The sequence below is a fragment of the Trachurus japonicus genome, chromosome 9, assembly GCF_045865225.1.
Source record: "Trachurus japonicus isolate A0001 chromosome 9, Traja_1.0".
Lineage (NCBI taxonomy): Eukaryota > Metazoa > Chordata > Actinopteri > Carangiformes > Carangidae > Trachurus > Trachurus japonicus.
Window position 1 is genome coordinate 30179378 of NC_140915.1, and position 24532 is coordinate 30203909.

A 24532-nucleotide genomic window follows, 5' to 3' on the forward strand; every position below is an offset into this window, starting at 1 on the left:
GAATGTAAAGAAGCATGGTGATATGTGTTAAAGAATAAGATAGATAAGAATTTCTTAACTTTCACCAGTAAAAAGAAAGTATGAAAGCTGTGTTCATGAAGTTATTCTCATTTTAAAACTGTTATCTATTCAGCAAACGTCTGAGTGCTCAAGTAATTTGTAGTGTGTAGTGTTTATTTTACAGCCTTCTTGTGTTTTAACCTGTTGTAACCTGCTGGTCATAGCCTTTTCTTAACAGAACAAACTGACCTTACAAACTGAAACGATGAAACATGTATAGTGGCAGGCCATTTAATGCACAAGGCAACAGACATACAAACAAACTATATAACCACAACTTGTTTGTACAATCCTACTTTAAATTAACAAGGAACATAAACAAAACATCAGTAACATCAGTCTAACAAGGAAAACACTGCCCTATCCCATGAAGCTGAAGGAACATGGTGCTACCCAACTGATAATTAATACAGTTTAAACAGGTCTGATAGAGCTGGGACTCCTTTTGATATCCAGACAACCAACTCCAGCAGCAATCCCCAGGAACTGGTACTGTAACTCAAAGAAACTCATAAATACATTAACTAATACAGCAAGAAAATTAACTAATTGTCTACAAAACAAATAGATAACTATACTGTAAAAAAAAAATCACAAATAAAACAATTATATTAAAACCAAAAGCTATGTCTCCAATTATTTATCTGTTTGAGTGACAAAAAAAGCTGCAATAATCAAGGCAAAGGCTCATGTTATCTATGTAAGTACATATACATTACCATTATGACCTGTTGGTGTACAATTTGCTCTTCCTTCTCTGAGTCTAAAACCTGTTTCCAGTTCAAACATGAAGACCTCAAGTACCCGTATATTACACACTTGTAGTTGTGTCACTTAACTGTAATTAGCAAACAGAAAATAAGCAGATATTTGCATGTTTGATGAGAAGAGTTGCAGGCCAGCAGCTGACAGGTGTATGGAGATACACAGCTTCACTAAGGGTTTTAATTAATGCAAAAAGAGGAACTTTTCCGCTCAGAGATGTGTTTTACTTGACTGACCTGGTAAACTTTTTTTGCCAAAAAAGTAAAGTTTTGCTTTGTCCTAAAACATGTCTTAAAGATCTTTGGTTTCTGATTTTTGACAATTCAAGTTGTGATGAACATCAGTTACTTCTGTGTTGGAGTTTATACCCTATGATGTGTTGATTTTATTTCATTAAATCCCATTTGGATAAAAGTAAAATATTATACATGTATGATAACTCCTGGATTGGCATCAATAGCTTGCTATGCACTGACAGGTGCCCTAGAGGGACAGTGAGCCTGCACTCATTAACTGTATTAAGGCATCATTCCCTGTTTTGCCGGTGGGTGGTCATGTATGCAACCCATTTACGGTGAATTGCTTTGTATGGACTGATTAACAAAACACACCAAGAGGATGAGACCTCAGCCCCCTCATCAACCCTGTTCCCTCTCTGTGTGCTCTCTGTAGCACTCTGTGTCTTTGTCCCTCACTTTGTTCTAGTCCACAGATCTCACAGTATGACTGAAACTATGGTCTTCATTAAAGAATAACAAATCATGGTGAACATGTGCTGAGTGGCCTCTGATCTAAAGCAGCCAACAAAACAAAGCACGCAAAGCTGGGAATCATGGCTCTAATGTGGCATAACAAAGACAAGCTACTTGTGGGGCCCACAGTATAGATTAAAAATGCTGAACAATTAAGATAAGGTCCAAATGCAGACAAAAGGCAGCCTACTTATAGAAACTATTATCTCCCATCAGCACTGAAATGCCAACCTGGCTCAAACTGTTGGATCTGCTGTTACTGTTTTAGTCTGAGCCAACAACCCAATAAACAGCTAAATAAATCTCTCTTTGACTCCTCTCTCTTAAATACCTGCCCTCCTTACATGGATGTCTACATGAAACGGTTGTCAATTTTAAGGGATATAAAACCTTGGTACTACTTACTTAATTGGATAAGTAATAAAATAAAAAGAGAGAGAGAGAAATCAGTACATTTTCTTGCAAGTTTTGGCACCCTTTTAAAAGTGTTTTAAACAGTTATCTTCTGTCATAAATCCCATAATAAGGTTTGCAATATCCTTTAACAGCACAGACACAGGTCATGGACTTACCATCTCAGGCTGTAATGGGGTACAAACTAAACGATCAACTGACTTCACATTTGCTAATTCAGTTACACATGGGCCCCTGTATTGTGAGGAAGCAGCAGTCATTAACAAACTGCACGCAATCCCCTGAATGCACTGTCAGTGCTCCTGTTGTGATGCCACCCCTCCCTTTCATGAGACCAAATATTCAAATCACTTAAAATACTCTAGATACAGGAATTATGCACAATGTGTTGTAAAGTCCAGTTCAAACATCCTCCTCTTCCACTGTCTGTCCTGACTTCAGCTTCATGATGACCTATCAGAAAAAGATGGGAACGTTAAAACTGAAATAAAGTCGGTGTGACTGTTTCAATTTTTTTAGGTTCAATTCTAAATACAGATTCATTCATGTTTGTGACACTGTGACATTTACCTCTTTGAGCTGGGCAATCTCTTTGCTTTCCACATTCCTCTGAGCATTGTTTGTTATGGCTTTCGCTCTTGTTGCGTAACTGAAAGGTTTGGGAAGTTCAGGTGTTTTGCAGGAGATTGTTGGTATTTAAATAAATGATAATGATGCCTCTGTCACTCTGTGTTCACTCTTACGTGAGAGATGTGAGAGTCTCATCAAGGTTGCACTCTGAAGGAGATACGTTTACGATCATAAGGGTTTTGGCATTGCCGCCCAGGGAGTCCTGCATCACCTGAGGGGACAAAAAAGATGAGTCAGGTTGGGCTGATCCAAAATGACCATAAGAAATCATAAAGTTCACTCACAACTGAATCAATATAGTTGATGATTACCTGTGTCAGCTTACTATTCCTGTACGGTACATGGGGCAGTTCGGCAGACAAGGCTGAGATCACATCACCCAGGGCACTCAGAGACTTGTTGATGGAGTTGGCCTCCTGTTGATGAGTGAAGCATTTGAGGCTTTAAGAAACATCAGTCATCCTCACTGTCACTTGTTGGGCCAGTCAAAACACGATATGCATGCATACTGTACCTTCAGTTGGTGGTCCTTGGCGCCGGTCTTGGCTGCTCGCTCACTGCCTGCCAGGTCCACAAGGCTCAGCTTCCCACTACTCACACTCCCATTGGTCTGGTTTTTGCTCTCCACCATGATGCCAACAATGAGATGGGAACGAGAACTCTCCACATTCATCTCTAGTGAAACATCCACCAATTACAGTAATTATATTAAATTTCAATTATATAAATTGCTGGTTATCGTTTAACTTGCCGATCATTTGCATGATATTTATCATAAATTACTTATATTTTAAAAAATAATTTTCAAAATCATTGCAGTTTGTATTTCAAATTACAATATGAACAGATCAATCATCTAATCATGTCTCATCCTATAATTGCAGCTATAGTCAAATTGTTAAAGAAATATAAAAATATAAATATTATTGAAAATGTGATTTCTCACCATCAGTCCTTACAGTGGACTACGTTTGTAATTGTTAATAATAAAGTTGTGGTTCTTGGTGGCTCTGATTGTGTATCAGTAAGCCATCAGGTGCATCCTGTACAGACTCAGATGACCTGCATGCACCTATAAACCAGTGTTGCTGATTCAAATTTTGGCTGCTCTGCCACTCGTCGGCCCAGTCCAGTAATGATGTACCTAGCCATCATATGACTGCAACAAACGCGATTAATCCAAACCATTTAGCAGGGCACTGTTTGAACTGGACGGCACGGCACATCACGGCACAGAGAACTCACTGGTGGCAGAGATGTGTCGGTTGGCGCAGGCCTGCTGGAACAGAGCATACAGCTCCTGGGCACTGGAAGCCTCCTTTGTCTCTGCTCCTTGGGCGAATACAACCCCCTTTCTGTTCCTCTTGATCTCCACCCGCCTGGCTTGCCCATGGGACTGGGGCTGTGCATGGGCCTCACCGGCCAGGCTCACAAAGAGGTCCTGCAGCCGGTCATTGTACAGTTCCAGCATATAGGCCGAAACCTGAGGTGGAAGCACAGAGGACATGGATGGGAGGGAGGAAGACAAGAGGAGAAGGATAATGTGACCTTCTTACCTTGAAGTCAAATTTGGAACTGTTTTCCTGTATGATCTCAAATATGGCATTAAAAGATCTTGGCATGATCCCGGGGTTCTTCTGTTCCTTGTCCCCCACCATGGTAAAGGTCTTCCCTGAGCCCGTCTGGCCGTATGCAAAGATACAGACGTTGTAGCCATCGATTGCTGACTGGATCAGTCTGTGGGGAGAATACTTCTGGGCTGACAACTTTCCACCATCATCTGGGGGGCTCCATCAGAGTGTCCCCCTACATTACTTCAGTAATTGTATCTTCACTTCTGTTAATATGTTAATATATTGCATTGCTTCCTGATTTGGAAGCACGTCAATCCCTCTCACCTGTTGGTGTCCTGAAACAAGTCTTCCTGAGATGCTTCAGCGCTGAACACCTTGTCAAACTGAAATTCCCTTGGACCACGAGGCGTTTCCACGGTGACAGAGTAATCATCTACTTTATTTACAACGACTGCCCCACCCTGTGCAGCCTCATTTCGGTTCACTGGACGAACCCGACAAAACACTCGGATTTTACCTGTGGGGAAAAAAAAGTTTAAGGGTTATACTGAGAAGGCCTAACTTTTTACTTTCACACATAAACACTGAAAGCTGGCAAATGTGTACCTTTCATATCTTCCACCATATTGTAGTACTTCTTCCTCATTGCCCTTTCTGAATTGTAGTTCTCAATAATTTTCTTTTTCTCATCTTTAATTTGCTTCAGCTTTAGAGAAAAGCATGACAACACACATGAGACGACAAAAAGCTTAAATTCCTGAATAATCCAGAAATATTGCATTGGATTTGCTACAACACATAAGTTTCGATACACAGGCACTGATGAAGCCAATATATGTCCCAAACCATTATGATGCTGTCGCAGGCAGTCAACACTCGAGCAATGATTGTTACAACAGGAAATAATCAGTTTTACCATCGATGTCATGGTGGCAATGACACTGTTTTTTAGTATCCTCAGCAGTTAAGGGCTATCACAGGCCTGATACACTGATCTGTGTGAACTAAGACCAACCTGATCCTGCAGTAAGAGGAGCTGCTGACTGACACTCTTCACTCGCTCCGTGGTTTGGACTGTCCCTTGTCCGAGAACTTCCTCCAGTTCTGAGACTCCATCACAGTCTGAGCAAAATAATACATTTAAACCACTGTTGTAGGTGATGCATTCAGTGAGCCAAATTCAAGCATATTAAGGGACTGGTTGCATGAGGGTGATTGATTAGAGCAAGCTACATATTCAGGGCATTTAAGTTATTTACTAACCATTTGTAACTGGGCTCTCTCCAGTTTTGATGCAGTCTAAGGCCATTTGAGTAACCTCATACTCTCTCACTGTTTCTTGTAGTAAAGACAAACTTGACTTATATTCATCTGACCTGACGGGTGGAAAATAAATCATTTTCATGATTGTTATTATTCAGACAAAAGGAATTTAAAAATTCTAATTTGTCTTAATTTAAAATTGATATCAGAAGCCATAGCAAATGTTCCCATAATATAACTTTTCATGGTCAGGGGTCTGATCCTCCTTGGCCTCTTGGGTTGTTTGTAAACGGCCCAATTTATCTCTGGCTTCAGCCAGAGCCAACCGATTCTCCTCAATCATCCGCTCCAAAACAGCTCTGGTCTCAGCCACTGCACTGCAGACTGCATGAGCCTTGAAACAACAAAGTCATGAAAGCAGCGTTCAGTGTTTACCACAGCAAAACAGAGACTACCTATCTAAAATAATTCAATATAGTTAATACACAGTTAAATTGAGTAGCACCTTGTGTATGACAGTGGGAAGCAGTAGACTGCAGGGTGGTGGAGGGACAGGAGGGACAGGGCTTCTCTCTGCCTCCAGCAGGTCAGTGATCTCTCTCTCCCTCTGATACAAACTCTCCTTCAACTCCTCTAGACGGGCTTTAGCCCCCTCTAGTGGCAGATTGGACTCAGTGCAATCCTGCAAATATAAGTGCAGCAAAAGGTTTGTATGCCTAAATCTATCACAAGAAACACACAGTATCTTGTCATGTATGACCACTAGACCATGCATGCAATGGATCTGACATCCCACAGATGCTTGTTTGGACTGATATCTGGGGAATTTGGAGGCCAAGGCAACACCTTGAACTCTTTGTTGTGTTCCTCAAACCACTCCTGCATCTGTTATCGCAATGTAAAAGGTCACTGCCCTTTGAGAAAACACCATGAAGTAGTGTACAAATTTAAGTGGAGATAAATTTAAGGAGATAATTAATATCAGTGATCACAATGTCATGGCTGACTGATGTTTAACAATGAGTGTCTAAATATTCTCTCTCATGGGGTTAGATAGTTTTGCTTGTTGTATGTTGATATGTTTATAATCTACCATTGTGCAGACTGCCACGGTAACTAATTCCAACCCACCACAGTTTGTTCTTGTCCTTTGTTCTCTGAGCTTTCACCTTCCTCTGTGTCTTCCTGCTGCTCCTGTGATGATGCCATCAATATTTCTTGGACTTTCCCCACTTCCTGTCTGGCCATTTGCAGCTCCTGTAGTGCTGTCCAGAGCCACAGACCATTAACAGGGGTGTAATATAAAACTGTAACTCATGCATCTGAATGCATGCACAGTGACTCACTCACTGGAGGCCTGGTGGCTGTGCAGGATATCCAGCCTGTTGGAGAACAGTTCCAGCATTTTGCTCTGAGAGAGAGAGAGAGAGAGAGAGAGAGAGAGAGAGAGAGAGAGAGAGAGAGAGAGAGAGAGAGAGAGAGAGAGAGAGAGAGATGATTTTGCAACAAAATGAAACTGAAATATGGCCACAGGAGGGTGCTCGAGTTCAGAGGAACACATAAGAGCTCATGAAGACGTCTACCTTTTCTCTGTGCCACTGCAGCACCTCCTCTTTACTCCTCTTCCTCTCGCCTGTCAGCTCCTCCAGCAGATACTCATTCTGTGCAGTCAAGGCCTGCAGGAAGCAGGGCCAGGGAAGAAATACAAGAATGACTGATGTGTCACAAATACTGGGAGCAATTTGTGCACAAGCATGACAGATGGTTGGAGAGTTTGAGAGTGTTGTTGAACTTTATGAGCAGAGAGAACAAAGTGTTCTATGAGAGCTGGAAACCTTACAGGGGAATGGGCCAGAATTTTAGATAACATTGGTGAAAATAGGGCAGGAGTAGTTTTAAATAAAAGAGACGTTCAAGTAAGAGGCAGGAAGGAGAGATGGACAACACTGACCACAACTCTCCTCTCCCAGTCAGCATTCTTCTTCTCCACCTTCTCCTGGTAGACGTCCAGGATTCTACGCAAAGTGTTCAACTTGTTCTGGTGGTGAGATCTGATCTTCTGCACAGTCCATTCCTGATAAAACATATCCGTCATTTGCATTATTGTTATATTTTAGTGCGGGCACACGTGTGCACACACACCTGGGTCTCTCGTGCTGTGATCTGGAAGTTCTCCTCCAGCTCTCGCACCATGTCCAGGTGTCGTCTCTTCATTGCCTCCATGTCCCCAGCTATCTGTTTACAAACACATAGACCTCACATAAACAAAATAGAGACCGGATGCTGATGGGATGCCTTCCAGGGCCACGGCTGAAGCATCAGAGCAGACATGTGAGTGTGAGCAAGAACACGACACAGAGTCTGACATTGTTTTCATTGTGTGGTCGCATGTTGCTGTTTATTTTATCTGATTTGGTGTTGGTATCCTGGTAACCAGGGTGAGCTCAGATTCATACGTGTCTTTCAGCATTCAAGTTGACAATGATATAAAACTGATTCTATTCTTATCATTAAAACATCCACTCATTCAACACCCATCACTTTACCTGTGTGATGCAGAGTTCAGCTGACTCGAAGGGGATGTAGACCTTGACGTCTTGTGATCTCTCAGCCTCTGGCGTCGCCTGATCTGCATCGCTGCTGTCTGACAGCTGTGACTCCGATGAGCCTGCAGAAATAACATGCTGCAAGTCACTATTCAGAACCATTAAAGCCACAGAATTCACTTTTCTAATCTCAACAACCACAACCCGTATTTATTTGAGGTATATTTCACCTCCACACACCATCATTATCCCCCTCTACAATGGAGTATAAGTGTATTTACTCATGTACAGTACTGTGGTTAAATACAACTTTGAACTATTGTAAACTTATATGTGAATGTTTCCACTACCTTCTACTTCTGCTTCTTCGATTTGACAGTTTAAGCTGCCAGTAATAAGGTGATAGAATACAATATATTTCAAGTGTGTGATCAACAACAATCAACAACAGTTCCATCCAAATAACTTCTGGAGGCAGATTAATGATGTGAAATATGATAAATGATTTTATGACCTAACCTTAACCCTGCTCTGCCTAAATGTCAACATAAAACAAACTCAACCAACTACAACGGTAACTGTGGACACACTGATTCAATGAAATATCAACCACAGGTGCCACACATACACACACACACTCTCTCTCTCATCCTTTCTCCTCTTCCTTATGTCTTCACCGGTTTACAGCACCTTGGTTCACCTCTTGCCTTGGGTGTTTCCTTCGTTCAGCGCCAATCCAGCGCCTGAAGGCATCCCACCTCCTCATCCACTGAGTCTTGTGGAGAACAACATCTTGAACAATGAAGCAAATGTTGGTAGACAGTTTAAATTGGCTCAGCGAAGAGTAAAAGTAAAAAAAAAAAAAAAAAAAGTAAGGAAGAAAAAGAAAGAAAAAGAGAAGAGCAAGAGTGACAGAAGGTCTGATGTTGCAACATCCTGTTGCGACGCCATGAATGTGCTATTTTATGATAAATCAGTTTTTGATTTGATTTGATTTTTTTTATGGCCAGCAAAGTGTGTTATTTCTCTGTTGTTAATATCATGTGTTAAAATTAAAGATGTGCAATATTACACCGGTATTCCAGCAATCCACATTCCACCATGCTGCAGATGAGTAAAATAATTATTTTACATAATCAGAATTATAGTTGTGTTTAGATGAATGTTGGACTAATGAAATACTTTCATTGGGTGCTGGAACTAAAAATGACTCCTTCACATGTGTGTGGGAAATTGTTGCTTTCGATACTTAACTTGTGTTTGTGCACTTTATGATTAAATTGTACAATGTGTGATCATTGTCATTTTATTGCAGCTTCAATATAACAGGGATGCAATCATGACAAAAAGTAGAGCACATAAACTTCAGTATAACAGGTTACCAGTTTATTAATTAGATTTTAAACACGTTTTACATCTTCATCATTATGATTAGCAGCCAGTTTAATGTGAAGTTACATGTTCATTTCTGAAATATACATTCAAAATGTGGTTACTGTCAGCGATTCAGTTATTTATGAGGTTATATGAGTTGGGAAAGCAGCAGTAGTTAGTCCCTGTTTAGTTTCATTCTCCATTCAATCCATCACTGTGTTCAGGTTTGTCTAAAATAAAGACACATTCCCTGTGAATATTTCACAACTCTCTGTTGCACACACGTGCCCAGCCCCCCATCTCCCCTCTTTGTTTCCTCATACAGGAATGTAGGCGTGCCATCATGCCGTTACCTTCCTCCCAGAAACACCTTTCAGTAGAAAAACAGAAATTATGTCAGGAATTACAGGGAAAAGTCAGGAATATAAAACACACAGATTATCTGCTGCATGAGATTGAAAGCAGACAGTGGGCAAAAGGCTCAAAACAGAGCAGAGTTGAAATTTGCAACAGTGTGTTGTTTGGAGTTCAGCCTTTGTCAGATGAAAGGTTGAAACAGAGAGAGCTACAGTTTATGCTTTAGTGATTGCATTGATGTCTGTGTAGGAAAGAGTACACTGCTCTGACCTGCTGTACTGTTAAACTGAGTGCTGTGAATCGCTGGACAGGGCCTGTCTTCCTTTCGCTCCGGTACGCTGCCTGGTAAATCCTCCAGCGCCTGTGCTGCCACCGGGACCCGACCGGGCTGTGAGGACACCAGAGGGTCCTCGGCACAGACAGGCCTGTCAGTAGCCTCCCACGCACCTGTTAAGGAAATAAACTTTCAGATGAGGTATATGATGTAAAGAGGAAGCTTTGTTGTCCAGACGGAAAAAAAGAAGACCAAGGTATAAACGTTAAGAAAGCAAACAATTGCATATAAAGATGGATGGGTAGATTCTGAGGGTAACAGATAGCTGCAGGTTAAACATCTGGGTAACATAATGTAGGCATGAATCCAGTCTTTTCCGAACACATCAAGAACCAACAGATCCCTGGATGTGGGCCACACAAAACACATCTGCATCTAGTTTTTCTGCCACAGCTGGAGTCACCACTGCCTAATGCTACTGTCCTCCAGGCCAAGTGTACACATAGTAGTCTATTAGTCTGTATGTTTGTATGTGCAGTGAATCTTGTTCTGGCTGGCCCTCGTATGCAGATCTCACACCAGTCCCTGCCAGGAACGGTGTGGTATGTTTGCTCTGATACACTCTCTGCTCCACTGCCTCACAACAGCAGCGGCCAAGCAGCTGAAATATTTAAGCCTTGTCTAACTTCACCTGTCCACCTGCTTCACATTTATCACCCAGAGCAGCTTCCACCTCAACGTATAATCTGATATCCAGATCCAGAAATGACACCAGGCACATCATTACCACCCTAAAGATGAGCATATAATTGAGATGAATTGTTAGTTGTAGATGTCCGGCACACTCACGTTGCTTGCCTGCAGGAGCCACAGAGTGATGTCGCCCGACTTTCTTTCCGAGGAAGGTCAGTGAATAGGATCCACTCTCAGCTCCAAAAAGGTTCACATACATTGTGTATACAAGTGTGGGTTGGCTGTCACTAATTTTCTTGCATTACCTCTGTATATCTGTCCAAAATCTGTGGAGAAAAGATAGTTAATATTGTTGTAAAGCCAGAGAGATCAAAGACAAATGAAAATTTGTAATTTATATGCAACTGAAAATCCCAAAATATTTCAATCTGCATCATGAACTCTTCTTCAACCCCCAAACTATTTGCAGATGTCAAAAGGCTCACACAGCAGATTCACTCAGGGAGTGTAATCCTTTTGTCAGCCTCTCCGAGCTACTATAAGCTACAAGCTTCAGCACAGGAAAAACTGAAAATCCCAAAGTTTAATTTGTGGGTTTATTCTCAGTTTCCTTGATGTCACGGTGCTCTATAAGAACAAATCTCACATCTCACTCAGCAAGAGCTGGAACGATGCCAGTTCTTTTGTTAAGTAAAGTGATATCAAGATTTCAATTTACTTCAAAATGAGTGATACTGTCATGAAACTGATGTATAAAATGTAAAATACACACTGAATGAATTAATCAGAAAACACAATTATCTAAATAAAAAAAGAAGAAGAAGAAGAAGGAAAAAAAAAAGTAGAAAACATGACAAACCTGAATAGATGAAAATGAAATAAAGATTTTAAAAACGCTTAACACTAAAAGGACTACCTGGTCTCAGAGCTGATCAGATCCCTTCAGTGCGCCTCAGTGAGGTTTGGGTGCTGGGACAGTGCGAGTGCAAGGGCATGGCGATCCTGATCTCTAGGGGAACCAAACTCTCAACAGTGTTTAAATATTAAACCTGCAGAGATGGAGTTTCACCAGGTACTGGCTGAAACCCCACAGAGCCTGCTGGTAAAAAGATGCCCCAAACAGTCCTCAGGTTTCCCATGTGTAAGATTGAGATTGTAACTAGAAGCTGCCTCATACACATGGACACACACGTACAGCTCATACACACACTCATTTCACACAATCTCTTCTAGTCTTGTTTCCTCAATTGTTTTGGATACAAGGAACGAGCCAGGAATGGGTTCACCTACATTCACTGAGGAGTATTAGGAAAGTGTCATATGCAGTTTGTTGTGACAGTGAAAACCTCTGAAAGAGGTGATTGTAAAAAAAAAAAAAAAAAAAAAATCAATTTCATGGTAATAAAGGTATGGCCAGGCTGTTCTATGAGGATTTCCTTTCATTTTTAAACCCACAGACTCATTTGGAACATTTGGACCACAGCTTGAGCATCTGTTTAACACACCTGGCTTAAAGATAAATCTACCCATGATGCCACTTTAATGAAAATTCAGCTTTGCCCCACCTTCCTTTTGCACAATCCAAGCCCTGCCCTGCCCTGCCCTGGCCATATTCCCCCGTGGCTGTATGGTGTCACTTTGTCAAATATACAACTTCAACAAATGATGAATAATAATAATAATAATAATAATAATAATAATAATAATAATAATAATAATAATAAAAACATTAATACACTACGCCCAGTCAGGAAGATTCACCTTTCTGCTGTAGGCTACCACAGACAGGCATGTGATAGATTAAAGTGTTTATTGATTCACAAAGAGCCTGTTAGGTCTTGATTGTTCAGACAACTTCTTACATTGTGATGCATTTATAATGTCGTCATCATTTAAATGTGTCATGTTATTTTAAGGGGTGTGAATGTGCAACCCCTCTGTTGAGGCATGCAGCCTGCAGGTAGCATCAGGCCTTGGCTGTGGTGTCATGACAACATACCACACCTTAAAGACACTCATTACCTCATCACACTATCAACAGACTCCTCTGGAGGACAGTGAGTTGATCTTTGTTCATGTGCCCCTGTGTCTCCTGTCAGGCCTACTGTTGAGCTGAGGTCAGAGGTCCCACACAAAGGGTTGTTGATTCATTTGAGGAGGCTGATTACATCTATGCAAGGGGAGAGATAACAGCAGGAATGTCAAATGGAGATGATTACAATTCAATTGAAAGTATGAAACTGTCCCCTGTGGACACACTGGATATATATTACCTGTGCCAGAAGCAATGTGGTATGTGCTGATGCACTGTCCGCCCCATGGCTTCACAGTGATGACAGCCAAGCTGTGTAACAATTGTGTGTCCACACAGAGCCCTAAACACCACACAAATGAAGTTTTGGTTAATGGTTTTTATAGAGTTTAAGAGTTAAATTCACTTCCATCTACCACACACACATAAAGCAAACCAGATGGGTCACAGATTCGGAGTGGAGGAGCTATATCAAGAAATATACTTAAGTTTTCATTTAATAAAATAAACAAAAATCACATAGCCTGTATTCATGAAAAGACACACAATTTTACAATAAAAAAACTTTTATGTAAATTATTAAGATGTTAGAAATAAAAACTTGAGGGGAAAGCAACAAATTCTAACGTACAAAAGCAGAATATAGGCCTAGTTACGACAGAAAATAAATGTGAAGCACTTCATTAAAACCAGAATAAGTTCAATAAAGTGTCATCTCTCAGTACTTCCTCAGTCACAGACGCAAACTCAGTGATTTTACACGTGATATCAATTTTTATGAGAGATTGCGACCTGGCACTTGGTCAGCGCGTGTTTCCAGGTCAGCAGCATGACTGGTAGAAATGTGCCGGAGGTGGAGGAAGCAGCTGCGGCTGCTGCTGCTGCTGCTGATGTGGGTTCTTACGCACGGCGTCGCCCTCTGTGGCAGGCAGTGGTTCAATCCAATGGGAGCTGTGCAGGGTAGGATGGGCTGGACCCGTTACTAGGTGGGGTTTATCATGGGTATAAATATACTCCCTCTGTCCCTACAACGCCCCTGGAAACTTAGACAAACTTCTTCTCTCTAAAGCCTCACGGTAAGTCTGTCTGCTTCCATCAAAATCTAACACCACTTCTCCAGCCTGTAGTTTGAGACCTCGATGAAGTCCGGCGTTAGGTTAGGGACTTTAATCTTCTCTTCCTCAAGGTGTTGGTGCAACAAATGAAGGGTGTGGCTGGGAAATAGCGGTGACATTACTTTTTTTTTTTTTTTTTTTTTGATTTACGCATGTGGCGCAAGTTAAGTGTTGATCTGGTTGAAGTATGCAGCAAAGCTGTCTCTCAGCACCAGTATCGACACTTACAAGAGAATATGTGTGTGCTACTCTACAATGAACTGTGTGCCCGTCACTGAGTTTTATGTGGGTGTGGCCAGGCAGCTTCCACATGTTTGACATTATGGAAAAAACCACCAAACATAAATCTACAGTAAATATGCAGAGAGTTTACTCTTGAGGAGTGGATATGGGAAAACAAACAGAGTTTCCATTTTTATCTTGTGCTAACTCATTGTTAGAACTGGTGAGAGACTAGTAGCCTACTCAAAGTAGAAATAAAAGAGTGAGTTTTTTTTTAATGCCATGTACTGTCACCACAGACCACAGACTTGCAGATTACTTTCTAAACAAAACATTTCATGCTACATGTTTATATTTGGATCCAGTCAGTGATGACATCTACTTCTTCTCTTCTCTTCTCTTCTCTTCTCTTCTCTTCTCTTCTCTTCTCTTCTCTTCTCTTCTCTTCTCTTCTCTTCTCTGACAGACTCCAGCAGTCCCACCATGTCTTTCATCCAAGCCTTCATGCAGCAGACCGTCTATCTGGGCATGCCTGATGACTCAGTACGTAACGCTGTTGTTCTGTTTCAGTTGCTAAGGCCAACCACCCTGGTTTTTTTCCTTTTTTTCCCCATCCTGTGGTATGCTCGTGGAAAAAATTCATCAGGCGTTTAGAGTTTACAGCGAGGAAAGGAGACGAGTGCAGAGCGTGTTGAGAAAAGAATGAATGAGTGGGAAGTTAAAGGGCTGATAGGGGGAAGGAAAAGGGAGTGGAGCAGAGAGATAAGATGGAAATTATTATTAAAGTGAAAGGTAGTTAGGATGATAAAAACTATGTCCAAAGATGACCATACTTAGTGCTGTGAGTGTGTGACTCATGGCGGCAGGAATTTTCACCCCTCCCTTTATAAACTCTGCAAACAGAACAAAATGCTACTTCTGCTTTCCCTGATTTCTTAAAGTGAACCACGGCAAAAGTTGCACAATGTCAGCCTGCATGATCTCAGTCTGTGCCTCTTTGCTCTTCTGTTCATGTCAGCCCAACAGTGGTGTGTGCACAAGCATTATAAAGGGCACTGTTATGGTATTTATAAAAGCATAGAGGTGTAGGGGCAGAGACAGACAGGGCAGTACCAACAGGACAGATAGAATCTGCCACAAGTGTCTTTATATTTCTGGTATGACGAAAGATAGAGGATGTAGAAGTCACGCATTTACAAGACATAATAATCTGTGTTGTGTCACTCAGGTCCTGAAGAACGAGGGAACAGTGACAGCAGCACCCAATTTCAGCCCCAATGGAGATGCAGCGGTCTTGGACAAGGCCATCAAAACGAAAGGTGAACTGAAAACATGCACAGGGAAGCTTTGGAGCGTGTGTGAACATGCTCTGTATTTGCAATGTGTGTTTCCTTTAAATATGAAGGGCTAGTTTCTGTGAGAGTAACATTAACACCCTCTGCTGGCCATCATGCATCATTGGTACAAACAGTGCTGTTGACTGCCTGTTGTATGGAAAGTTACCTCACATCTCTATGTGAACTCTCACAATGGCTCATCAAAGCTGGATTATATATTTTACTCTGTCGTACAGATGCAGAATAACCATCTTTCTCTTTGCAGGTGTGGATGAGAACACCATTATTGAAATTCTGGTGAAGCGGAGCAACACGCAGAGACAGCAGATCAAAGAGGCTTACCAGCAAGCCAGTGGCAAGGTAAAGACAATTACACACAGATTTTCATACCAAAAAATTTAAATTGGTATAAAAACAGCAAAAGTACAGTTACGCACATGATCACATGCCCTCAAACATTTGCAATGGTTGCTGTTTCTTCACAGCCTCTGGAAGCAGCACTGAAGAGCGCTCTGAAGGGAGACCTGGAGGATGTGGTGCTGGCTCTGCTGAAAACACCCCCCCAGTACGATGCCCAGCTGCTGAAACAGGCTATGAAGGTGCACAAACACACCCATAGAGACAGTTTTACTTAAAATTAACTTTCATATAAACATATAAACTGCACAAAGCAGGATGTGAACATATCTATGGAAACTGTTTTGACCTCAACATCACCTGTTATTTTTGGTGCAGGCCGATATCTGGCCACTTCCACGTATTCTTGTATCATTTCCGTAGCAGTAAGCCAGCGTTGTGTTTTGACCGGTGAGGCATAAGTGGTCTTTCCCAGCTTCAGTCTAATTATCCATTCATCCTTGTCTCAGGGACTGGGCACAGATGAGGACACCCTGATAGAGATTTTGGCGTCCCGGACCAACAGAGAGATCCTGGATATCAAGAAAGCCTACAAGGAGGGTAAGTGCCAACAAATGTTAAAGGGATAGTTCAACATTTTTGGCAAATTGGCCCATTGCCATGTCAGTGCAAGCTATTTTTAGAATGGCGGAGCCATGAGCTGTTCAGAGCTACACTACGGAGGCTAATGGGGTTTCCCTCATCAAACTCATCAAATAAACAATCCAACAACTCCAAAACGCTCTGGTGGACAAGTTGTGATCTGCACATTCACCACGCTATGAGATAATAACAGAGCGTTACGGGACAGAGTTGTTTTCTAAGCAAATGCAGAGACTGCTTGTATCAGCGATTTTGCATGAATTTACCTAGGAAACAACTCTGTCTCGTATCGTTCTGGCATTAGCCTATTAGAATATATAGAAGTGAGAGAACATATGAAAGTGGGAAGTTACAGCCTCTGGATAGTTTACACATCAGAGATGGACACACTGAAACACAGTTTTCTCATTTTAAACAATGTTCCTGTTGTGATCTGTTGTGTTTACCTAGACTACAAGAAGGACCTGGAGGATGACATTAAGTCTGACACCAGTGGGGACTTCAAGGCTGCCCTCATTGCCCTCTGCAAGGTACGTGTGAGCTTCCACATCCGCTGTCTCTCTCATACTGTGTGTCTCGTTCTGTTTTTAATACAGCATTTTTTTTAAAGATGCATCCAGCAATGATGACACAACAACAAAAGTGACAAAACAGTTATTTTGTTATGCTACTTGGATGCCCCCAAGCTCTGAGGCAACATACCACTCCCTCCTGCAGCTACTAGAGTGACACTGGTTTATTAAAAATAAACAGTCCCACTCCCTCAACGCACATGCACACATTCTTTCTTTGTGGGAACTCTTTGTCAACTTTCTACACAATCTGTGGGAAAGATCATTATTTGTTAGGCAATATACCTATACCTCTCGTTCAGTTTTCGTGCACAAAAAATGTAGAAAAATGTGTTCCTGAAGGATTCCAGCGCCCAGGATATAGGTATTTTATTTTGTTATTTAGTGTCTCTGAAATAGGCCTTACTGTAACTGACTTGCACAACATGGATCTTTTGTATTTATCATTATCTCGCTCCATTCACATTAAGATGCTGTCTATGAGATTTTGCTTCATAATCATGTCACACAGTCAAATAAAATACGTAAAATGCTTTGGCCATCCTTGCCTTGGTCAGTACAGTGATGTTTGTGTGTCTGTGTGTGTCACAGGCCGGCAGGACTGAAGGAGTCTCTGAGCAGCTGATTGATAGTGATGCCAGGGCTCTGTATGAAGCTGGAGAGGGGAGGAAGGGCAAAGACTGCTCTGCCTTCATTGAAATCCTCACCACCAGGAGTGCCTGTCATCTTCGTAAAGGTCAGCTGCCTTACTGCCTCATTAAGTAACATCTGATGTTTTTCCTGTTTGTTTGTTCCTGTCACATCTAACACTCCTCCATCCACATCCTCTCCTTCAGTATTTGACAGGTACTCAAAGTACAGCAAAGTGGATGTGGCCAAAGCCATCGACCTGGAGATGAAGGGAGACATTGAGAGTTGTCTCACTGCAGTAGGTAAAGGCACCAATAGCTACTCTAACATTATTACCTGAGAATTCATTCATCCAATAATTTATACACTTGATTTAAACTTTTTTTTTTTTTTTTTTTTTTACCGACAATAGTGAAGTGTGCTGGAAGCAGGCCTGCATTCTTTGCAGAGAAGCTCTACTTGGCCATGAAGGTACAGTAGTCTATATGGCCCACTACTCACAAAATAAATAGACTGCACTGCACTGCATGCAGGATGCTGTGCCTGATACACCAGGCCTTTCCTCACTGACTCTTTTCTGGCCTTTAGGGTAAAGGTACCCGTAAAAATATCCTGACCCGCATCATGGTGAGCCGCTCTGAAATCGACATGAAACGGATCAAGGACGAGTACAAGAAGAACTACGGCAAAACACTCTACCAGGATATCCTGGTGAGCAAATATTTTACCACGGATTATGACAATAAAACCCTTTCTCAGTGTTAGCATTGGTCAGATCTGTTTTTGGTATAGAGTCACAAAACAAGAGAAAGTGCAGCTGCTTACTGACTGTCTTTCTTTCCCTCAGGATGACACTAAGGGAGACTACGAGAAGATTCTGCTCGCTCTGTGTGGCAGTGAAAACTAAAAGCCATCAATGATATCAAAGCTCATGTGACCAAAGATCCACTACCATGTAGGGCTGTGGAAAATGACCTGTAATCTCATGACACATATTGTGCCCTATGTTCTTGTGGAGACCTGACAAGTCTGTCTTTTCTCTTCGAGTTTGTCTCAACATTATAGAAGACATTAACAGCAATGAGCTTAACATTGCACTGCTTCAACAGATATTTTTGTCCAAGTTATTTCTTTCCTTCCAGCACTCTTATCCCAGCAGTTTTCCATTAGACATACAGTCCTCAGCCTTACACTGCTAATTAGAGTCTATATGGTGCTTGAAAGGAGGCTAAAGTCAGTGAACATCTTGTAGCTGCAAAAGGATACGGTATACAGTTCATGATGTACACATACTTCCATGTGCCAATAATGTTAAGTAGAAGACATACCCTTGAAGGAGCTTGGATATTCTCCAAATAAAAGCTTTTTATATGAAGGCCTGTTTGTGCTGTCTCATTCTTTCCAAGGGTTAGGGTTAGGGTTATCTATCTATCTATCTATATCTAGTCCGTTTGTAAGGAGTTAATATAAATTAGTCATGGATAGATTTAGCCTAAATGATTATAATATATGATTTAAATGTAGATTTCCCCAGATAAAAACACATGGGATTCCACCAGAAAATCTGTAAGGCTAGGCTACCAAGCTTGGTAGCATTTAGCTTGTTAGCTTTTAGAAAGACTCATTTGTCCTCTCAAATATGTATTAGATTTAGCCACTATAATATATCTGCCTGGATATCTGTCTGTTGGTCCGTCCATCAGTCAGTCTTGACTCCGCTGAGGAATAACCACCACAATGTCAATGACTTTCTGACTCTGCTTTTCAGTCTTTGATGCAATAATTTTGTCATAATTGATGCTGATTATGATTTGTAAATCATTATTGTGTAGTGTAAAATATGACTGGGTGTGGGGTGAGGCTGGTTCCGGATTATGGGTGATCAACGCAGTGAGTGGTGATGTGAAACAAGGGCACAAACGCAGAAGGTCCAATTCATCTAGTTTATTGTTTGGCTGGTTAATGCTGATGAAAAGGAGGAGAATGGAAGAACAGAAAAGATTAGCCCACAAAACTCAGATATACAAGTATTCAATCTTGGTTAACCTAACTCAAACTTAATAAATGGTAAACAAGGTAGCAACAATACGGTTGAATTAACTATAACATAAACAAAGAGTGTGTGGGACTTAACTGAAAAACTTACATCAATCACGCAGCTCAAACAATCAGGGAGTTGGGGAGGAGGAGGACTAGGCAGCAGCTCCTTTGTTCCCCAGAGCAGAAAGGGCTTGCAACAGGTGAGCTACCTGCCTAAATCACCTTCCGAGCTCCGCCCTCCAGTGATGTCAGGGGAAGGAGGGGGGATAGCAGGAGTTGAGGCAGAAGGAGGGAGGTGGAAGGAGATGGGGATTTTCTACAGCCGCCCCTTAAATATGTGGATCATATTTGACTGTGGGGAAAATCCTCATGTGGAAGGGGGGTCTGGATCATCTTCGCATTCCAGGAGGGCCACCAGTCGGCTGACTGGACGTACATAGGTCTTTCCTTTTACCACTATTTCGGCCACTCTGACTCTTCCATCCGAGCTGGGGAGGATCTTCTGAACTTTGCCTATCGGCCAGGAGGCACGGGTAGGTTTGGGTCCACGACCATGATCACAGTATCCACCACGAGATTTGGGTTCTCCCCAGTCCATTTTTGTCGTGGTTGGAGGGTTGGTAGATAGTGTTTGAGAAAGCTCGCCCAGAACTGATCGGCAAGTACCTGACTGTGACGCCATCTTCTTGTTCCAAGAAGGTCAGGATGGGCGTATATGGCTTGAGGAAGGGCTGCTTCAAGCCGCCCCATGAGGAGGAGGTTGGGAGTGACTGGATCAGGATCAGACACATCAGATGACAGGTATCCAAGGGGCTTGGAGTTCAAGATCTCCTCCACCTCTATGAGTACGGTGTTCAACACTTCCTCCGTCACAACTTGATCACCCAGGGTCACACGTAAAGCAGATTTGATTGCTCTCACCTCTCTTTCCCAGGTTCCTCCGAAGTGAGGGGCGTGTGGTGGGTTCCTCAGGAAGCGAACTTTGTATTTGGCCAATTGAGCCTGGAGGGCAGGGGTCAGTTGGTCAAAGGCTCTCTGCAACTCTCTCGCGCCTCCTACAAAGTTAGTGCCGTGGTCCGAATGCACCTCGAAAGGGGTTCCACGCCGTGCCACAAAGCGGCGGAAAGACATGAGGAAACTGTCCGTGTCCAGGCCTGAGAGGAGATCAATGTGGATACAACGTGTAGTGAGACATTTGAAGAGGATCCCCCATCTTTTCTCTCGCCGGCGGCCAACTTTGATGAGGAAGGGGCCAAAGCAGTCCATCCCAGTAGACCAGAAAGGGGGCTTGTAAAGCCGCAGGCGAGATGGTGGCAAGTCAGCCATCCGAGGGATCAGGGGTTTGGCTTTCCATTTCCTACAGTCAATGCATGAATGTTGACATTTCCTTATTGCTTGCCTCCCTCGTAAGATCCAGTAATTCCTCCTTAGGCTTGCAAGAACTCTCTCTGGGCCAGGGTGGTGCAGTCGTCGGTCATAATCCTTGATCAGCAGCTGTGTGATATAGTTTTTTGGATCCAAGACCACAGGGTGCATGTTACTGTAGTCCAGATCCTCACTCTTTCGCAGCCGCCCTCCTACTCTGATTAGATTTGTGGTGAGATCAAACTCAGGGGCCAAGTTATTCAGGGGACTTTGCTTTGGAAGGGGTTTGTTGGTCTGTAGCAAAGCATATTCTTCTGGGAAACTCTCCTTTTGTGCATGCTGGAGGAGAAGAGTTTCCACATAGGGTCTCTCAGGGGGCTGAGAATTTGGCGCCAGGGCTGGAGAGAGGTGCTGAGAGGTACCAGCCACCAAGTCCTCCCAGCACTGGAACTGCAGTAGGTTTGAGGGAACACTAGGGGGCAGTACATGAGCAACACCACAAAATGCAGACTTTCTCAATTCTGTGGCTGCTTCAGTGGAAGATGAGGAGGGGTTTAAAGGCCACTGATATGGGGGTAGGTACAGGAAAGGAGGGCCCTGTTTCCATCGGTGGGGTGCAGCGAGTTCTGTGAGGGTTTTACCCCTGGTAATGTCGTCGGCAGGGTTACTGGCTGAATCTGTATACCTCCAGTCTGAAGCAGCAGTATTTTCCAGGATCTCTGTGATCCGATGAGCTACGAAGATCTTGTACTGACAGGACTCTGATTGCAGCCAGGTTAGAACGGTGGTGGAGTCTGTCCACATCACTATACGGAGGAGAGGGAGAGTCAGCTCGGTTTTTAGCATCCTTGCTAGTTGGGCGCCAGTGAGAGCAGCACACAGCTCGAGGCGGGGTATGGTGATCTGTCGTCTTGGTGCCACTCTCGAACGCGCCATAACAAACGAAACATTAATCTGCCCGTTGGAGTCCACTGTCCTTAAATAGGCAACAGAGCCGTATGCTGCCTCAGACGCATCACAGAACACATGCAATTCTCTCGTCATTGAAGGATCTTGGGCCTCTGTGAGTCCATAACACCGTGGGAGTCTGATCCGGGACAACTGGGGAAGCTCCTCCTCCCATAAGGTCCAGGCCTTCACGAAGGCATCAGGAAGGCAGGGGTCGTCCCAGTCCCGCTCCTTTGACCACAGTTTCTGCAGAAGGACTTTTGCTCGGGTTGTGAATGGGATGATGAACCCTAGGGGGTCATATTGCGTGGCCAGTATCCTGTACACATTCCGGAGGGTAAGGGACTGGTAACTTACGGGTCTGTGCTTGTATCCCAACGTGTCTGACGAGCAATACCATATTAGACCCAGGGCTCCTTCCCAGGGGTCAGTACGGTCTTGAATGAGCCACATTTCAGTGCTCTCTGATCGGGCTTCTTTGGGGAGGTGCTGAACCACAGAAGGGAGGTTACTGATCCATTGCCGGATCTCAAAGCCACCGGAAGCAAGCAGTGCTCGGAGACGGTCAAGGAGACGTCTGGCCTGCCCTTCGGTGGGGAAACTCTGCAGACAATTGTCTACATAGAATGATTGAAGGACTGATGTTTCAATGTCTTCCTCTCCTCCATCCTTCACATGTCGCTGGAGGGCATATGTAGCGCAACATGGACTACATGTGGTCCCGAATGGCAAAACTTGCCACTCGTAAACCTCCACAGGGTCCTCACGTTGCATGTCTCGCCATATGAAACGGAGAAGGGGTCTGTCCTCCGCCAGCAATCTGACTTGGTGAAACATGCCTTTAATGTCGCCAGAGATGGCAACAGGATGCTGACGGAAACGCAACAGAACACCCATCAAGGAAGGGCCCAGAACTGGACCAGGAAGAAGACAATCATTTAGGCACTGCCCTTGGTATTGGTACGAGCAGTTGAACACTAGGCGCTGTTTGCCGTTGTGCTCCACAAGGTGGTGTGGTATGTACCAAGATGACTCACTGTTCTGGACCACTTCTTGAGGGCTGAGTTTCTTCACATAACCGGCCTCCAGCAACTTGTTTATTTCATTATTGTAAATACCTGCTTGCTCTGGATTCTTTGACAGCTTCCGTTCCGTGCGTCGGAGGGCAGGCAGGACTGATCCCTTTGTAGCTTGGAGTTCGGGGGCCTTTGGTTTGTGGATTAGGGGGGTTGCATAGCGACTAACTCCATTGATCTCCACTCTCATGGTGCGGCTGTCCAGTTGGGCTAGTGCTTCCTGGTCCTGTTTGGAGCGAGTAACGACTCTCTCACTTTGATAAGGCAATACATCCACTTTCCACAGCTTTTCAACCGCACGATAAAGGTCTGCCTCAGGGGATGTACAGGAAAGAAACAAAGACTGGACTTCTAATCTTCCAGCTACAGTGGAAGAACAACCTGAGGTGGCAAGGAAATCCTCAGGGAGCATTGTGGGTCCTTGCAGAGCCCAACCAAGACGTGTGTGCACCGCTGCTGGGCCACCCCCTGGACCCAAACGGACCCGTTCCACAGGACACACAAGATGAGGATGATCTGAGCCAATAAGGAGAAGGGGTTGCACCTTTTGGAAAGCTTGGAGTGGTAAGCCGTGCAGATGCTTAAACCTTTGGAGAACATACACGGGATAAGACTGTGAAGCAAGGCCCAATTTCTCAGCAGTGAAAGCATCCTTTATAATGAACTTCTTGCCTGAATTTGCTGCCGAGGAGATGTTAAAAGTGACTGTAGTGCCGGTGAGACTCTCCGTCCCCTGGCGGACTGTTTTCAGCATGAGAGACTCAGCCGCCCCATCAAGACCAAGGGAAGTAGCTGCGGTTGCTAGGAGCATGGATCTCTCTGACCCATCGTCTAATATTGCATAAGTCTCGAGGTGTCTTCCCCTGTAACTTAGCAGAACCTTGACCACTTTCAGCAGGACTCTCGTACTGCAGCTAGAACGAATGAGGCAAGAGGTGCTTGAATCCCTTTGTGGCTGGTTAACCTCGTGAAGGACGCCAAGGTGCCTTCCATTGCACTTCGGGCAGCGTTTCTTTAAATCACAGTTCAGAGCTCTGTGCTCACGAGCACATCTCCAGCAACGTCTTTTCTCTTGGATCCACCTCTTGACAGCATCCCTTGACAGCTGACGGAAGTCTGGGCAGACACTTATGTGGTGGTCAGAGACACTACAGTAAGGGCATGCCTGACTACGATGCGTAGCATACTCATTTGAAGGTGGGGGGTTTACTTGGCTTGGATGACTGGTTCCATGGAGTATAGTAGCCACTGGATAATTAGGCTTCGGAAAGCTTGACTTTGTGGGTTTGCGTTCCTCCAGGGGCCCTCTTCTCTCACGTGTTTGTGTGGCCATAGCCTGACACTCTGCCTCTTCTTCAAGCCAGTTGGAAAAGTCAACCAAGTTGTAAGGAACACCTGGCCTCGTGGCACGACTGAATCTGGCATAATTGGCGACATGCTCAGAAGGAAGTTTTCCCAGAAGCTGCTGCACATGAGATGCACAAGCCAACTCAG

At 43.5% G+C, this 24532-nt stretch overlaps 4 protein-coding genes across 5 annotated transcripts; 1 reads left to right on the forward strand and 3 right to left on the reverse strand.

The window, feature by feature from the left end:
- Window positions 1-2277: 2277 nt before the first annotated feature.
- Window positions 2278-5572, reverse strand: kifl (kinesin family-like). Its single transcript, XM_085788195.1, has 11 exons — window positions 5459-5572; window positions 5211-5317; window positions 4802-4901; window positions 4520-4712; window positions 4178-4358; window positions 3867-4104; window positions 3136-3296; window positions 2933-3037; window positions 2735-2832; window positions 2562-2640; window positions 2278-2444 (listed from the first exon to the last, which is right to left on the reverse strand). The coding sequence occupies exons 1-11, from the start codon at window positions 5502-5504 to the stop codon at window positions 2394-2396; spliced, it is 1359 nt and encodes a 452-aa protein (XP_085644321.1). The 5' UTR covers window positions 5505-5572; the 3' UTR covers window positions 2278-2393.
- Window positions 5573-5663: 91 nt separating this feature from the next.
- On the reverse strand, window positions 5664-8247 carry LOC146981773 (uncharacterized). The gene is made up of 9 exons (XM_085788262.1): window positions 8235-8247; window positions 8005-8126; window positions 7601-7693; window positions 7410-7532; window positions 7042-7134; window positions 6809-6869; window positions 6590-6723; window positions 5964-6140; window positions 5664-5852 (listed from the first exon to the last, which is right to left on the reverse strand). The coding sequence occupies exons 1-9, from the start codon at window positions 8245-8247 to the stop codon at window positions 5664-5666; spliced, it is 1005 nt and encodes a 334-aa protein (XP_085644388.1).
- A 1128-nt stretch (window positions 8248-9375) lies between these two features.
- Window positions 9376-11912, reverse strand: LOC146981774 (uncharacterized). Its single transcript, XM_085788196.1, has 4 exons — window positions 11619-11912; window positions 10859-11028; window positions 10006-10182; window positions 9376-9748 (listed from the first exon to the last, which is right to left on the reverse strand). The coding sequence occupies exons 2-4, from the start codon at window positions 10959-10961 to the stop codon at window positions 9720-9722; spliced, it is 309 nt and encodes a 102-aa protein (XP_085644322.1). The 5' UTR covers window positions 10962-11028; window positions 11619-11912; the 3' UTR covers window positions 9376-9719.
- Window positions 11913-13768: 1856 nt separating this feature from the next.
- On the forward strand, window positions 13769-18985 carry anxa1a (annexin A1a). Of its 2 annotated transcripts, none has more exons than XM_085787304.1 (12): window positions 13769-13814; window positions 14538-14614; window positions 15300-15390; window positions 15674-15768; window positions 15894-16007; window positions 16275-16365; window positions 16858-16937; window positions 17571-17715; window positions 17816-17911; window positions 18022-18080; window positions 18198-18320; window positions 18457-18985. In XM_085787304.1, the coding sequence occupies exons 2-12, from the start codon at window positions 14555-14557 to the stop codon at window positions 18514-18516; spliced, it is 1014 nt and encodes a 337-aa protein (XP_085643430.1). In that variant the 5' UTR covers window positions 13769-13814; window positions 14538-14554; the 3' UTR covers window positions 18517-18985. The 2 variants fall into 2 exon arrangements, with proteins under 2 accessions (XP_085643430.1, XP_085643429.1); XM_085787303.1 differs by having other exon boundaries at window positions 13769-13810.
- The last annotated feature ends 5547 nt before the right edge of the window (window positions 18986-24532 follow it).

Bases quoted from the DNA above. Each gene is read 5' to 3' on its own strand.
- kifl (XM_085788195.1), bottom strand. From the start codon at position 5,504: ATGGCCTTAGACTGCATCAAAACTGGAGAGAGCCCAGTTACAAATG. The intron at 4,105-4,177 runs GTAAGAAGGTCA...CTTCCACCTCAG, and splicing joins GTTCCAAATTTGACTTCAAG to GTTTCGGCCTATATGCTGGA. The intron at 2,641-2,734 runs GTAAGAGTGAAC...CAAACCTTTCAG, and splicing joins GAGACTCTCACATCTCTCAC to TTACGCAACAAGAGCGAAAG.
- anxa1a (XM_085787304.1), top strand. From the start codon at position 14,555: ATGTCTTTCATCCAAGCCTTCATGCAGCAGACCGTCTATCTGGGCATG. The intron at 14,615-15,299 runs GTACGTAACGCT...TGTGTCACTCAG, and splicing joins TGGGCATGCCTGATGACTCA to GTCCTGAAGAACGAGGGAAC. The intron at 18,321-18,456 runs GTGAGCAAATAT...TCTTTCCCTCAG, and splicing joins CACTCTACCAGGATATCCTG to GATGACACTAAGGGAGACTA.
- LOC146981774 (XM_085788196.1), bottom strand. From the start codon at position 10,961: ATGTATGTGAACCTTTTTGGAGCTGAGAGTGGATCCTATTCACTGACC. The intron at 10,183-10,858 runs GTGAGTGTGCCG...TTTCCTTAACAG, and splicing joins GGCTCCTGCAGGCAAGCAAC to GTGCGTGGGAGGCTACTGAC. The intron at 9,749-10,005 runs GTCAGAGCAGTG...TTCTACTGAAAG, and splicing joins TCAGTTTAACAGTACAGCAG to GTGTTTCTGGGAGGAAGGTA.
- LOC146981773 (XM_085788262.1), bottom strand. The intron at 7,533-7,600 runs GTGTGTGTGCAC...ATGTTTTATCAG, and splicing joins TCACAGCACGAGAGACCCAG to GAATGGACTGTGCAGAAGAT. The intron at 6,870-7,041 runs GTAGACGTCTTC...TCTCTCTCTCAG, and splicing joins TGCAGTGGCACAGAGAAAAG to AGCAAAATGCTGGAACTGTT.